Source organism: Rhinatrema bivittatum, chromosome 4, assembly GCF_901001135.1.
Source record: "Rhinatrema bivittatum chromosome 4, aRhiBiv1.1, whole genome shotgun sequence".
Classification (NCBI taxonomy): Eukaryota; Metazoa; Chordata; class Amphibia; order Gymnophiona; family Rhinatrematidae; genus Rhinatrema; species Rhinatrema bivittatum.
In genome coordinates this window covers 89,633,599-89,649,732 of record NC_042618.1, presented here as the reverse complement: position 1 = coordinate 89,649,732, position 16,134 = coordinate 89,633,599, and the positions used below count along the sequence as shown (strand labels likewise).

At 43.2% G+C, this 16,134-nt stretch overlaps 1 protein-coding gene across 1 annotated transcript in view; it reads left to right on the top strand.

The window, feature by feature from the left end:
• The window catches only part of TOGARAM1 (TOG array regulator of axonemal microtubules 1), a 221,371-nt gene that overhangs the window by 204,014 nt on the left and 1,223 nt on the right, over positions 1 to 16,134 (top strand). The window contains exon 19 of the mRNA XM_029598475.1: positions 11,328 to 11,414. Within this exon, the coding sequence (XP_029454335.1) occupies positions 11,328 to 11,414 (87 nt within the window). The remainder of the gene's footprint in view (positions 1 to 11,327; positions 11,415 to 16,134) is intronic.

Here is a 16,134-nt window from a genome sequence, read left to right as displayed (position 1 = left end):
TTTTATCTCTGTGCTGGCCTGCAGCGTCGTCTTCGCAGTGGATCATCACCTTCATAGAGGCTTGCACCTAAGACCAGCCGGCCCTGGAACCCAAGGGATCAATCTAAGGGGAACATGAGCTGGTATTGCTGAAGCTCCACTAGGGCCTTTGCTCCAGCCAGCTTTGCCTGCCGACGGTGGGGACTTGCAGGGCTCCTCCACGCAGGTTGCGCCAACTCCGCCTCGGCTCAAGGATCCACATCCACAACACCTGGGATCTATTATAAGGACTGGGCCCAGCCAATGCTAACTGTCCTGAAGCTCTTTCTCAGTGACATCACTTAGCTTCACCAGGGAGGGGGGCGCCTTTGTAGTGCTGAGGCCCCAAAAAATTGCCCTGCTTCCCCCTTTAACCCTCTTAAAAATGGCCTTACATTTAGTCCTGAAAGCTTTAAAGTATTTAGATTCATACTTCTTGGCACACCTGACAAGGTCAAAATGTAACTCTCCCAAACAGAAAGGAAATGTTTTCTTATAATTGAATTGGATGCTTGAGCAGTCATCTGTTCACTCGATGGCAACAAATGCATTTATATTCTCCAGTGTCAGTCAGGAGGAGAATTAGCTAACCAATGAAGCATTATACATTTTTTTGCTGTTAGGCAAGACTTTTGCAAGAATAATTTAAATGATCCCCATCAATTCATTATTTTATCAGCCTCATCTAGCAGAGACAGTTTTACTGTTTTAATTATCATGTTACCTTTAGTGTTATATCTGATAAAATTCTATCCCAAAATTAACAATAGAGCAAAACAACCAAATACAGTGAACACAGGTACCATCAGAATCCCAACACTTAGGATAATCTGCACTGTACTAGCTCTTAGGGTCCATCTCAGCTGCATTGAAATTCTGTGAGAGAAATTGAACTACATTTCTTTCAAGGTGACGTTCTCAACCAATTTGTTGACTCTGAAGAAATTATTTCTCAGAACATCTTCAGGTAATAAATATGCCCACTTTAAGGCTAAATCTGCCAAGAAACACCTTTCTACAGTAAAAATTCTTAAGATTCCTTACTATAAATTTACTATAGATTTTATACAGAAGGAATTTAATTCCAAACAAACGTTAATAAGGTGGGAATTTACTATCTTGATTGATTGTAGTGTTTTGAGGGTCACTGTCAAAAGTACTTTGGATTAGTTTTACATCCCTGTTCCCTTAGAAATTTTAACTTGATAATAAATCAATAAAATTAAGATGCAGAAAGTAGTCCAGCAGCGAGAGGAAGGCTTTCTAGTCTTTTGCACTGAGTGCCACAGGTATGATTCCTCAGCATTCAAGCAGGCCAATCCACATAAGTGGGGTTGTGCACCGGCTTATGGAAACAGAGTATAGCTGATGTCATGGACATATAGCCCTGCTCCAGCATAGCCCACCAGTATTCTCTGTCTCCAGCAGATGGTGGACATGCATTTTCCTACTAGGGATTGCTTGTAGTTTAAAAAAAAAAAAAAAAACCCAAAGAAGTTTACAAGCAACACTTAAGCTCCTGAGGTGACACCGGTGGATCACTCCCTCAGTTCAGCATCTTGAGTCCGGCAGCCTAGTCAGGCATGATCTTAAAAAAAAAAAAGATTTGGAGAACCAGGGAGGCTCAGTGGTGAAGACTTTCGCCCTCTCCTCCCATAGCTGGAGACCCATTTGTGCTCTCAGCCAGGCAGGGCTGAGCTTAGGTTAAAAAAAAAAAAAAAAAAAAAAAGAGAGAGATTAGGGAAGTTTTATTTCTTCTGTTCCTTCCCTAGGCATTGGTGGTCAGCGTTTTTTTCCTTCTTCCCTCTCACTTCTCTGAGGAGTTTAGTGAGTTGAGGTGGTGTAGGCTCAGTGGGTTGAGCAGCCTTTGGCTAGGCCCCGCTCCCACGCTTGGTCTCTTCAGCCAAGTGGTAGGCCACAATGGAGTTTTTTGCATGCTTGCATGTGCACATTCTCACCATGCGGCGCACACATGCATGCCTAATTGTGCACACAAGGCCACAGCCTATATTTGTGCATGTAGTTATGCGCCAGGTTTTCCTGTGCACGTACTTCTGCGGTCTTCCGGTGAGTGCAAACTTGAGCGCATATTTTATTTTGGGCATGCAAGAAACCGCTCACAGCTCAGCACGGGGAAGTATGGCGAGAGTGATAAAGCAATCTAAACGCTTAGCGATCTGTGCTGCTTCTCATATATGGGCAATACAGCCAGGGATTTCTGCGAGTCTGGGTCGGCGTTCCCTGGATGCTCAAGGTGATTTGCCTCCTACTGATTTTGCTGACACTGGTCCATCCCCTCGGACAGAGGGGAGTGGGACTGAAGATGACACAATGTGGATGTCCCCTTCTTCTATTTACCCAATGACAGACATCTTCAAAGGATGTTCTGTCGGAGAGTGTCCGATTTGGGCCTATGGGGCCTGTTGTGGACCCTTCCTCTTTTTCCCGGGTGGAATTTTTTTCAGGTGCTACAGACCTTTCTGCAGGGTCACTCATCAGAGTCAGCAATACCTTCTAAATTGGGTTCACAAACTTGGGGTTCCCACTTTTCTGCCACTATGTGCAAGCACCACAGCGATGAAGTGCCTGAGGATGTTTCGGAGGATGTGGATAAGGTTACGTCGGATGACTCTGATGGAGATTTGGTTTTCTCCCCTCTGGAAGAGAGGGAAATTCCCCCGGATTTAAAGCCACATAAGACTCTGCTCTCTCTTTTTCGTAGAGATGAGTTGCCAAGTCTGTTATCTCAGATTCTGAAGACACTTGATGTGGCTGGGGTGACTCTATGGGTGCGCAAAAGGAGAGCTCCATATTGGTCACCATATGTAAAACATCATGTTTCTTTCCCCTCCTGGATGCAATTCAAGAGTTGATTGACCTTGAATGGAGTGATCCAGAGACAAACTTTAAAGGGGATGCACTTTAGCGGATTTGTACCCCTTAGATCCAAAGGTGAGGGAACAGTTGCATTTCCCGAAGGTGGATTTGCTGGTGTGTTCTGTTGTCAAGCAGACCACCATTCCGGTGGAAGAAGGGGCAGCTCTAAAGAATGCTCAGGATAGGAGAATTGAAGCTATCCTTAAGCAGGCCTTTGAGACCATGCCGATGAATTTACAAATTGCTTCTTGTTTCTGGTGAATCGGTCTAATCTACATCTCTCTCAAGAGTCTGAGGGAGCGGAGTCATATAGCAGAGCGGTAATAGTTCCAGGAGCTGCCGCTTTAGCTGATGCAGGCTGTGATCGTGTTTGCATTGCCGCACAGGTGTGACTTCTGTGATAGCAGCTAGACGTCAGCTGTGGCTGCAGAATTGGTCAGCGGGCACAATTTCCAAGTCTAATCTCACAAGGTTTCTCTTTAAGAATTTTCTTTTGTTTGGCAGTAAAGTTGAAGAAAATAGCAAATAAAATGGGGGGAGTCTGCTGTCTCTCATTTGCTGAAGGATAAGAAGCCAGCATTATGTCCTTTTGGGCAAGAGGCCTTGCTAGAGATTACAGGTGTTTTCATCCTTATAGGAGAGCGACTACACAGAGGACTTGTCCTATCAGTAGATCTCAGTCCTTTCAGCTCACAAAGCCTCGGAAGGACGAGGGTTCCAGGAACGGAGCACCCCAATCTTTGCAGTGATGGTGTGTGGACTCACCTGGTGCAGGAGGTAGGCAGACATCCAATGGGTCCTGGAAGTGATAAGGGAAGGCTATGCTCTAGAGCTTAATCACATTCATAAGGATGACTTTATGGTCTCTCCATGCAGCTCCCTACAGAAAAGGGTGGCAGTGAAGACTACCTTAAGGAGGCTGTTGGACCTAAAGGCCACAATTCCTGCTTCTGAATTGCAAGTAAATATGGGCTGCTATTCCATTTATTTTGTTGTACTCAAAAAGAAGGGGGTCCTTTCGTGTCATCCTGGATCTCAAAGGAGACAATCGGCATTTGCAGGTGACTCATTTCCGAATGGAGACTCTGCATTCTTTAATAATGGCAGGGCAATCAAGGGAATTTCTCACTTCTCTGGATCTGACAGAGGCATATCTACATATTCCCATTCACCGGGAACATCAACGGTTCCTATGGTTTGCCGTTCTTGGTCATCATTTTCAGTTTCGGGCTGTGTTCTTTAGGCTGGCTACTGCACCCAGGACCACCTCCAAGGTCATGATGGCGGTAGCAGCATTCTTGCGCAAGGATGGTATCCTGGTTTATCCATATCTGGACAACTGGTTGATTTGGGCCAAGAGTGTGGAAGAGAGTCATCTTGTTTCTCACAAAGTAGTCTCCTTACTGTAAGAATGAGGCTAGATGGTGAACTTGGCCAAGAGCAGCTTACAGTCGTCTCAAATGCTGGAGTATCTCTGCATTCGTTTCATTTCGAAGCAGGGCAGAGTGTTTCTGCCGGAGATTCGCATTCAGAAGTTGATTGCTCAAGTTCAAACCCCGAAGAGTGCTGATAGTGTTGTTATGTCTACAAGTTCTGGGTTTGATGGCAGCCATGTTAGAGGTTGTCCCCAGAAAAGGGTGAACATGCGGCCTCTTCAGTGCATATTGCTTTCCCGGTGGAGTGCACAGTCACAGGGCTACATGGTAAGGCTTCACTTGCCATTGGATGTGAGTGCCCACTCACAGTGGTTACAAATGGATCATCTCAGGAAGGGAGTTTCCTTAGAGATACTGTATTGGTTAATGCTTGTGACAGATGTGAGCCTTTTGGGTTAGGGGACTCACTGCCAGGAGTTGCTGGAGCAAGATCGTTGGAGTGCCGAAGAGCATTATTGGAGCATCAGTCGGTTGGAAGTAGGTGCAGTTTGGCTGGTCTGCTTGAGGTTCTCAAAATGTCTAGAGGCTGGGGCGGTCAGAATAATGTCAGCAATGTGACAACGGTGGCTTATATCAATCATCAGGGCAGAACCAGAAGCCAACAGGTATCAGAGGAGATCAATGCACTCATTGTATGAGCAGAGAAACATCTTCAAGACATCTCCGCCTCTCACATTTCCAGAACGGACAATGTACGGGACGACTTTCTGAACAGGCAGAGCTTGGACTCAGGAGAGTGGGGGTTAGCAGATGAAGCTTTTCAACTCATAGTGGCGTGCTGGGGTCGCCCATATCTGGATTTGCTGTCGACTTCTGGCAATGTAAAGGTTCTGCGGTTCTTCAGTCGCAGAAGGGATCTGAAAGCTCATTCAGGTGTGGCCGTGGGATGCGGTGTTATGTTTTCCCACTATGGCCTTGATAGGCAGGATCATTCGAAAGATTGCAGGCCAGACTGAAACCATACTTCTTGTGGCTCCGGATTGGCGCCAGAGGCCGTGGTATGCCAATCTGCAGAGACTGCTGGTGGACAGTCCTCTCCGACTGCCACTCAGGAAAGATCAGTTGCGTCAGGGACCCATTCAACAGGATGATCCAGGTCGATTATGTTTTACGGTTTGGCACTTGAGAGAGCTTGGCTATTGAAACGTGATTATTCTGCTGCGGTGATTTTCACTTTGCTCCGGGCCAGAAAATTTTCTATATCTTTGGTTTATGTTAGAGTTTGGGGAGCTTTCGAGGCCTAGTGTGAGGAGCGAGGTTCTCAGCCTCTCTAAGTGGAAATTTCATTACTTTTGAAATTTTTTCAAGAAGGATTGTTTAAAGGCTTTACCCTTAACACCTTGAAGTGGTAGCTCTCACTTGTTATAGTGTGTAAGTTTAATGGTGGGCCTTTGTCTTCCCATCCGGATGTGTCCTGATTCTTGAAGGGAGTTAAGCATTTTCGTTCTTTCTTGCAGCTACTGGTGCCTCTGTGGGACTTTAATCTGGTCTTGATTTTCTTGGTGGATCCTACCTTTCCATTGCTGTGAGACCTCTCCTTGCGGCTACTTACCTTGAAGACCATTTTTCTCGTGGCAATCTGTTCAGCATGTCAGTTTACCAAACTGCAAGCTCCTTTGTGCCATGAGTTGTTTCTGTGTGTGAGTCCGGGAGCGGTACAGCTTCGGACTTGTACCTTCCTTTTTGCTGAAAATGGTTTCTGAGTTTCATTTGAATCAGTCTATTTCCCTGTCCACTCTGGAGAGGGATAGAGATGAGTATTGTCTTTTGCATACCTTGGATGTCAAGCGGCATCTGATGAGGTACATGGAGGTTACTAAATCTGTCAGGAAATCTGATCGAATGTTTGTACTCCATGGTGGAGGTAAACAGGGTGAACCAGCAACAGGGGCAACTAAAGCCCATTGGATTAAGGAAGTCATAATGGCTGTCTATGTGAATGCCGAGATTCCTTTGCCTAAGCAAGTTAGAGCGCATTCCACAAGGACTCAAGTGGTATTGTGGGCGTAGCTTCAATTGTTGTCTTCTGTTGAAATTTGCTGAGTAGCAACGTGATACTCCTTACACATCTTTTCCAAGCATTACTGCTTAGACATTCAGGCTCAGGAAGACTCTGCTTTTGCACGTGTGGTGTTGACTGGACCATGAGCAGCCTCCTGCCTCATACTACTTAGCTGATAATTTCCTTTCCTCTAAGGGAAGGCAGACCAATCCACAACCCACCCTCGACTGCCAACTTGCCTTTAGTTTGTCTTTTACGTGTGAACGATGCAGAGTAGTGTTCCTGTTATTCGTTGGAGGATTGGTAAGTGTCAAACCAGCCCCTCAGTTTAGTGAATGTTAATTCTTTTGTCTGAGCTCAGTGTTTCCAATTAGTTGGAAGTCATGTTCAAATATAATCAGTTTGTCCACAGTTCAGCTTTTCCAGAGGATACTGGTGGGGTGTTGGGGCAGGGCTCTTTGTCTGTGATGTCAACTTTACTCTGTCTTTATCTGCTGGTGAGGTGCATAACCCACTTGTGTGGCTTGGCCTGCCTTCCTTAGAGGAAAGGAAATTACCAGGTAAGTAGTAATTTGTCCTTATCTCCCAACTGGCGAGAGGTTATATGTGTGCACTAGGTGCAAAGAGCTTCTAGCCCTCAGAGAACGACTCTGATCCCTGGAGGCTAGAGTGGCAGACCTGGAGGAGTTAAGGGAGACAGAGAGGTTTATAGAGGAGACCTTTAAGGACATTGAGAAGTCCCACCTCCAATCTGGCAGTCTTGTGCTGCCATGGAGGAGAAAGGTCACCTGGAAGGAGAGCATCACCTTGATGAGGCAGGAAGCAATCCTGTAACTAGGGCCTGCCCTCAGGCTGATGTAGTATCCTCTCGCACCGAGGATAGGTTTCCAGGGGCACATGCCCAGGAGGGAAGGGTTAGGACAGCCATTGTTGGTGATTCAATTATTAGGAAGGTTGACAGCTGGGTGGCTGGAAGACATGAGGATCGCTTGGCAACGTGCCTGACTGGTGTGAAGGTGGTGGATTTCACACTTCACTTAGATAGAATTTTAGATAATGCTGGGAAGGGGCCAGCTGTCTTGGTACATGTGGGTAACAAAGACATAGGAAAGTGTAAAAGGGAGGTTCTTAAAGCCAAATTTAGGATTTTAGGTACAAAGTTGAAATCCAGAACTTCCAGGGTAGCATTCTCAGAAATGCTCCCTGTTACACAGGCAGAGCCCCCAGAGTCTCGATGCGTGGATAAGATGATAGTACAGGGAAGAGGGTTTTAGGTTTGTTAGGAATTGGGCATCATTTTGGAAAAGAGGGAGCGATTTCCGAAAGGATGCGCTCCACCTTAACCAGAGTTGGAACTAGGCTGCTGGCAGTAACCTTTAGAAAGGAGAAGATGCAGTTTTTAAACTAGATGATGGGGGAAAGCAGACAGTCCCTCAGAAGCACATGTTTCGGAATGAGGTTTCTTTGAAGGATACTAAGAGAACAGGGAAATTAGATCATCCCTGTAGAGAGGTTGCAATAAATACCAAAGTGGACCAGAGGTCTTTAAGTAAAGAACAGAAGGATTCCGAATTATCTTTGTCAACTGATTAGCAGGTTGTAAATACAAACAAAAAATATGCTTTGAAATGTCTATATACAAATGCTAAAAGTCTAAAAGATAAGATGGGCGAGTTAGAGTATATAGCACTGGATGAAGAGGTGGATATAATTGGTATCTCAGAGACATGGTGGAAGAAGGACAACTAATGGGACACTGTGATACCAGGGTACAAATTGTATTGAAATGAAAGGATGTATCAAATTGGTGGAGAGGTGGCACTATATTTGAAAGAGGGTATTCTATCAAGCAGGATAATCTTAAGGATCTCCTTTGGCTTCCTCATCAGGCATGGTTCCCATTAACACATATACCACTACCGGTTAAAACTACACTTGAGATTTGGAAAGCATGGAAGAATTCCTTGGTGGGAGACCGAAAATATTTCCATAGCTCTAGCTTACTTGCTAACGCTCTCCTACATACCAGGGAACAATTGACTTCTTTTCACTCCTGGGCAACAAAGAGAATCCAGGTTTTGGGGCAACTTTGGTCCCAAGGAGCAATGATTCCATTCACCCAGTTACAGGAGCAATACCAACTACCTCCAATGGATGTATTTGCTTATCTTCAAGTTCGCCACTTTTTTCAGACAGAGAAAGTGGGCCCTGAACTGGAGAGGGGTAAATCACAGTTAGATCATTGGTGCGACAGCGCAGATTCCCTGAAGAAAGCGATCTCACGGATTTACAATTTTCTTAATAAACATCCTACCATTAAATTTCCATATATGAAGGCTTGGGAAATTGATATAGGGCGATCATTCCCTATAGAACTCTGGGACAAGATCTATGTGGCCACTAAAAGAGGGTCTCAATACACATCCTTAGCTGAAAATTGCTACAAACTTTTGCTTCGATGGTATTATTCCCCAGATAGATTGCACAAGCTTGCAGCCACCAATAGTCCCCAGTGCTGGAAGGGCTGTGGGCAAATAGGCATATTCTACCACATGTGGGTGTGTCCCAAAGTCGCTACTTACTGGACACTTATTACTTAAATCTTAAGTCAAATTCTGGGCTTACAGATTATATTGAGACCAGAGAACGCTCTCTTGAACCTACCTGTTGATATTTCCCCAGCTCAATGGAAACTAGCTCACCTGGTAATCATGGCAGCCTGAGGAGAGCTGGCAATGATGTGGAGATCTGTCAAAATACCCTCAGAGCTAGATGTGAGGAGGCGGTTATGCAAGTTATGGCACCTGCACACGGGGATACTAGCTGCCCAGAGACTAAATCAACAGCAGTTGACGATCTGGCAGCCCCTTGCAAAGTGGTTAGCTCTTTGATTGATATGGGGTACTTAACTATACATACTTGTGACATAAAGGAATCTTCCTTGGGTGGCAGTCCTTCTCTACCTTTCAGGCCAGTGGGTTTTTCCAGGCCCCACCATCCTCAACATGACTGCTTTACTTCCATGATTACATTGCTTCCACGCCCTGTGTATCCATACTCCAGTTAAGAATTGCAATCCTAACGTGATATATTACCATTGCTATCCATAGACTTATAGTTCCTTCATACAGCGGGAGGGTAAGATACCAGGGTCGGGTCTAGAGGGTAACGAGGAGGGAACATGCAATAATATGCTATTATCATTCTGATTGCAGTTGTATAATCTGACACACTGCTTGTTGTCTTCTTGTTTATTGTATATGCATATTCTATCATGTTGATTGTTGTTCCATAAGTATTGTTATAACACAGAAATATCAATAAAATATAAATTTAAAAAAAACATTCTTCAGGAAACAAAATGCAATGTTGAATCTGTATGAATAGAAATTCCAGATGACAAGGGGAGTAAAATAGTAGTGGGGGTGTATTTCCATCCTCCTGGCCAGAAAGAACAGACAATGAAATGCTAACAGAAATTAGGGAAGATGACAAAATCTACAGCACAGTAATAATGGGTGATTTCAATTACCCAGTACTGACTGGATGAATATCACATCAGGACATTTTAAAGAGGTAAACTTCTAGATGGAGTAAATGCCTGCTTTGTGGAGCAACTGGTACAAGAACCAGCAAGAGGGAAAACTATTTTAGACCTAATCCTTAGTAGAACACAGGATTTGGTGCAAGAGGTAAGTGTGTTGGGCCACTTACCAATAGTGATCACATGATCAAATTTGACTTAATACAGGGATCCACAGTGTTTATCCCATGCCCCTTTGAAATTTTTCACTGTTTATGACTTCACCACTTCCGGAGAAAGGGCATTCCAGGCATCCACCACCCTCTCCGTGAAGAAATATTTCCTGACGTTGGTTCTGAGTCGTCTTCCCTGGAGTTTCATTACATGACCCCTAGCTCTCCTGATTTCTTTCCAACCGAAAAGGTTTGTCGATTGTGCATCATTAAAATCTTTCAGGTATCTGAAGGTCTGCATCATATCTCCCCTGCACCTCCTCTCCTCCAGAGTATACATATTTAGCATCTCTACTCATAAGTCATTTGATGAATACCCCACACCATTTTTGTCACCCTTCTCTGGTCTGTCTCCATCCTGTCTTTGCCCCTCTTGAGATATAGTCTCCAGAACTGAGCACAATATTCCAGGTGAGGCCTCACCAAGGACCTGTACAAAGGGACTATCACTTCCTTTTTCTTACTGGTTATTCCTCTCTATGCAGCCCAGCATTCTTCTGGCTTATCGCCTTGACACATTGCTTCACCAAATGTGCGGGGAAAAAGGGGCAGAGCCAGGGTGTGTCAGCGTTCTGGGGTGGGCCAACAGTTGCATACATAAAACTGTACTTTAAATCCAGCTGCTGCTGCGTGCAGCTGGCTGCTGGTTGCATATATTTACTTCTGTTTTTAGGCCTAAAATGACTGCGTGAGTGATAAACTAGAGGGAGTTCAGGCTAAAGAACCAGAGAGGTCTGGATGACCTTAAGATAGACTGGGCAAACTGGTGGACTAATTGGTAAAACTGGGATTGTCCTTCAAGTGTGCATGTTTTAAAATCCACTCACACACACATTAAAGCCAACAAAGTCCTAAAGAAGATATGCAAACTATATTTGCTCATGTAATCATTTAAAAAACAGGAGCACCCATGCACACTTGGTGCATTTTAAATCGTACATGTGCAGTTTCATGCATTATTTAGAATTTCTATGTGTGTAGGCACCCCTGTAATCATTTTAAAGTTACTGTCTTACTGTATCTTGGTCAGCTGTCTTGTAAATAACATTACATAATATAATTTCCTGTGTCAAGTACCCCAGGCTCTAATAATGAGTTCTTTTGTGCTATAAAATTCAAAAGAAGGGTTTACTAGTAAGACAACTTTTCTGTCAACTTCTTGCCCCCACCCCAAATAACTTATGTGTAAGTGTGACTGCTTTGATAGTGACAATATTTTTTCTTTCTTTCAATTTTAGATAATTATTTGCTTCTCCAACCTTTCTGTGCAAAGATTCCATTTTTGAGTGGAAAAGCCAAACAGGACATGACAGAGAAGCTTGCTGGTAAAGAGAGATCTTGCTTTGCAGACTTGTGGGTACTGGGGAGGGCATAGTGCTCTGTTCCATATGTGTCTGGTGCAAGAACAGTGCTACCTTGTAGGCCTTTCATTTCTACTAATTATATAAATCAGCACTACAATTTTCAGCTACTTTATTTACTTATACATTTCTAGTACTCCTTTCTCTATAATATTGTATGAAGAGGATTAGATGTTAAGACATAAAACATCAAAATAAAACATATAACATAAATAAACATTTAATAAAAATTCAAACAATTCACATATTGTATGTCTACCTATAGAACCACAGGATGATCTAAAGTTAAAATCTACTTCAAAAATCAACTTAAAAATATAATTGTCTCTTGCTAGAATGATACACTTTAGAAAATAAGTTTTCAGTTGTTTCCTAAAAGTCAGAACATCAGAGACTTGTCTTAATGAAAAAGGTAAACTGTTCCACAACATTGGTCACACAAATGAAAAAGCACGGAAACTGGTTGCTTGCACATGATAATCTTTGACAGATGGAATCAGTAATTAGATTTTTTGTTTATCAATCAAAGTTTCCAGGCAGACACATGAAAAAAGTGGTCTTAAGTATTTAAGGCAAGTTTTCCTGCAAGGCTTTGAAAACTAACATCAAGAGTTTAAACTTTGCTCTGATTACAGTGGGAAGTAATGTAAAACCATGAGACTCAGAGCAATGTGGTCTTCCTCTGCACTCAGGCCAGTCCACACCAGTGGATTATGCACGTCTACCAGCAGATAGAGACTTGAGTAAAGCTGACATCACTAACATATAGCCCTGCCCCAACATCACCTCACCAGTATTCTGTCTCCAGCAGATGGTGGACATGCATCTCCCTACTGGGGATTTCTTGTGGTAACAAAAAAAAAAAGAAACTTAGAAGATAGGAGATTCAGAGCATCACTTGAGCTTCGAGGTGACACCTGTTTGGTCCCTCCCTCAGTTGAGCACTTCGTCTGGAAGCCTGACAGGTGTAGACTTTAAAAAAAACAAAAAAAAAACCAGAAACGAGAAAAGACTTGTTCCCTCTCCCCGAGGCTGGTGAACTGATCGTGCTCTCAGCCAGGGAGAGCTGAACTCGGGTAAGAAAAAAAAAAAAAAGATCAGGGAAGATTTAGTCCCCTTCTTTTCCTTACCGGGTCATCCTTCCCTTGGTGTTTGTTCCTCTGCGTCTCTTATCCTCTTTCCTTCTCACTTCTCTGGGGAGTTAATGTTGAATGGAGGCAGCTTGGGCTTGGTGGACTGAGCAGCTTTTGGCTAGGCCCCGCTTCTCCGGCTCGGTTTAGTCAGTTGCATGGTAGGCCTTGGTGGCATTTTTTTCCTGCGTATGTAGGCATGTGCGTGTATTCTAACCATGCGGCGGTGTCCTGATATAGGTGCGCGCATACTTGTATGCGTAAGGTGTGGTCTAGATAGCACATATTTGCACGGGGGGGACTTGTGCGCATAAGGCCGCATCCTACATTTGAGCGCATATTTGCACGTGGGGATATTTGCCTAGTTTTGAGCGTGCTATAGGGGGGCAAGTCAATTGGTGCAACTTTGTTTTCCTGTCCAGATGTATCCAGATTTTTAAAGGGAGTTAAGCATCTACATCCTCCCTTGCGACTAACAGTGCATCTGTGGGACCTTAATCTGGTCTTGCCTTTTTTTTTGGCAGGTCCTACATTCTGGCCACTACATGGTCTCTCTTTGCAGCTGCTCATCATGAAAACAGTTTCTCTCATAGCAATCTGTTCAGCATGAAGGGTCTAGCCCCTAAGATTAGTGGATGTTAACTTTTTTTGCTGAGCTCGGGGTTTCCCAGTTGGTTGGAAGCATGAGTAATTGACTGCAAATAGTCTTATTCAAGTATAATCAGTTTGTCCACAGTTTACTTTTCTAGAGATACTGGCAAGCTGATGTTGGGGCAGGGTTATATATCAGTGACATCAGAGAGTCAGCTTTACTCCATCTCCATCTGCTGGTAGGAGTACATAACCCATTGGTGTGGATTGGCCTGCTGCCTTAGAAGAAAGGAAATTATTAGGAAAGTAGTCATTTCTCCTTGCTTTCTAAGTCCCATTATGAGATTAGCCGTAACATTTTGTACCAACATCTTAGTTTAAAACTGATCTGATCTGAGATCTAAAGACTGCTTTTTATAAACTTGGTCTCCTAAGAAGTTGAAGATATTTTTTTCATTCTGTGGCTCAGGCATTAAATTTATCTGCTTTAGATTATTGTAAGGCTTTCTATTTTGGTTTACCAAAAAGGTATTTAAAGGTGTTAGAAATACTTTTTTGTAAACCAAAATAGAATCCAAGATAATAAACAGGTAACGGTTAAAAAAAAAAAAGCTTGATTCATAATTCTTGAATACACAATAGCATAGGTTTTTGACTGACCCATAGTATTTCAGTTTTTGCTAAAGTTAAAATTAATTTATTGGTAGACATTATTCTGTTTACTAATTGTATACAGTGAGTTAATAAATCTAAGGCAGATTGAATCAATATAACTATAGGCAAAATGAGCTGTATATCATCAGCATAAAATTAATACTGTATTCCTTGGGCCGTAAGTAGTCTCCCTAATGGGACCAAATATAAGTTAAACAATGTGGCTAAGGCTGAACCTTGAGGAATCCCAGTAGAACAGACTGTTAATAACTTTTCATTCACTTTAACTTAGAATGTATGCAGCGATGATAATGATACAAACGGTTTTAGGAAAAGACGTCCTACACCAATTTCAGAGTCTATTTAGCAAAATTTGGTGACACAAGGTTTCAAATGCAGATGACACATCCAATAGTACTACAATGCCTGCTTTGCCTTTTATCAAGCTCTTCTAACAGAGTATCCACAATCGATATTAGTAGAGTTTCTGTGCTGTGATTAGTCCAAATTGATGTAGGTCTAAAACTTCATGGGGTAGATATTCAATGCTACTGAATATACGCACCTAGCTGGATAAGTCTACCTGGCTAATTTTAGACCTGCTCTATGGGGTATTTAAATTTACACCTATAACTTACACGGCTAGCTCCGAATATCAGTAAACAACTGTATAAGTTACAGCTAACTCTTTCCATCCCTGATCCTCCCAGTACATGCCTACTTTTTGTGTGTGTAACTTTTAGCCATATAAGAGACTTAAATGGCTAAGCAGTGACCACGGAATGTAGGGGTATATTCAGCGGCCGCTACTTAGCCACATAAGTCCCGCTTATCCGGCTAAATAGCATTGAACATGTTCTAAATATCAGGCCCCATATTTATCAATAAAATTGTTTAACTGAATAGCACACTTTTTTCCAGCAGTTTACGTAAGTAAATTTAATACAGGTTTATAACTAAAATCTGGTACTACTTCACAAATTGAGGCATTTATTTATTTGATTTATATTCTGCTTTTCAGCACTTCAGAATGTAGTTTTTAAACAGCAGATAAGTGTAAATGAGCTTTCTGTTTATTTTGTGGGAAAGCATCTGAATTCTGTTCTCTGCCATTACAACTGATAATATACAGTAATTGTCGGGCACAGCCTCTTGACCAAAAAAAATAGCATCAACTTAGATTAGGGAAGGCAATTCAGCTTAAATGACTGGAAGCTAACAAACTACTAAGAAAATAAAGCAATTGTTTTAACAATTTTTGGGGGGGGGGGGGAGAAAGAGGGACATTGTGCAAGACCTTCAGCCTTAACTAGCTTTGTGGCCTCCGGGCTTTCTGCCTTGCTTAGCCTTGTGGCCCATCCAGGCCTCCTGCTTTGCTCTGTGGCCTCTCTTTGCCTCTTGCCTTGCTCTAGGCCTTCTGGCCTTGCTCTGCGGCCTCTCAATCCTCCCTTCCATGCTCTGTGTCCTTTCAGCCTCCGTGCCTGTTAGGGATTACCTTGCCCAGTCTCATGTGCTATTGGGCTTTTTTGTTCCCCATTACCTGTCTAGTCCAGTCCGGTTCAGCTCTTGCCTGCTTCCTAGATCTTGCCCTTGTCCTTGGTCCAGCCCTGTCTGTATCCAATCCCACCAGTACCTGTATCCAGTTCCCCACCATATCTGCGTCCAAGCCCCAGCTATGCTTTGTATCTAGCCCTTGCCTGTGCCATAGCTTCTAGCCTGCTTGCCTCATCACCCTGATGTTCCACAGAAGACAAGTCCTACCAGCCCCAAGAACCCAAGGGCTCTACCTGCGGAGGAGGGAGTTGGTTAGGCAGAAGGACCATTGCCAGTTGTGACCTGCAGCCTCTGTGGGAGTGCTCTCTGACCCCAGGCTACCAGTTCATGACACAAATAACATCTCAAAATGAGCATTCCAAAATAATTTTATAATACAGGGCGGCCCATGGAAAAGTAGCCTGCCTCCAATGCACTGGTATTGGAGGCAGGCTACTTTTCCATGGGCCACCCTGTATAAGAACCCCTTTTTATGCATCCCAATCTCCCTTTGCTTTTATCCCCTCTGATACCCTACTAAATCCATGTATGTCATTAGCCCATAAATACAATCTTTCAAATTCCTATGTACATCATAGTAAATGTGTGTGTATTGGACCACTGACCCTAAATTGAAAGAAACCTATTCCATGTATTATAGAATGTCTGAACATATTATTCATTCTAGCTTTAACCTCAGTCAGTGCACTTTCGGATATTAACTCCTGCCATTTTTTTTAAATCTGTTTCACAGTGTTGCATGAGTAATCTCATTA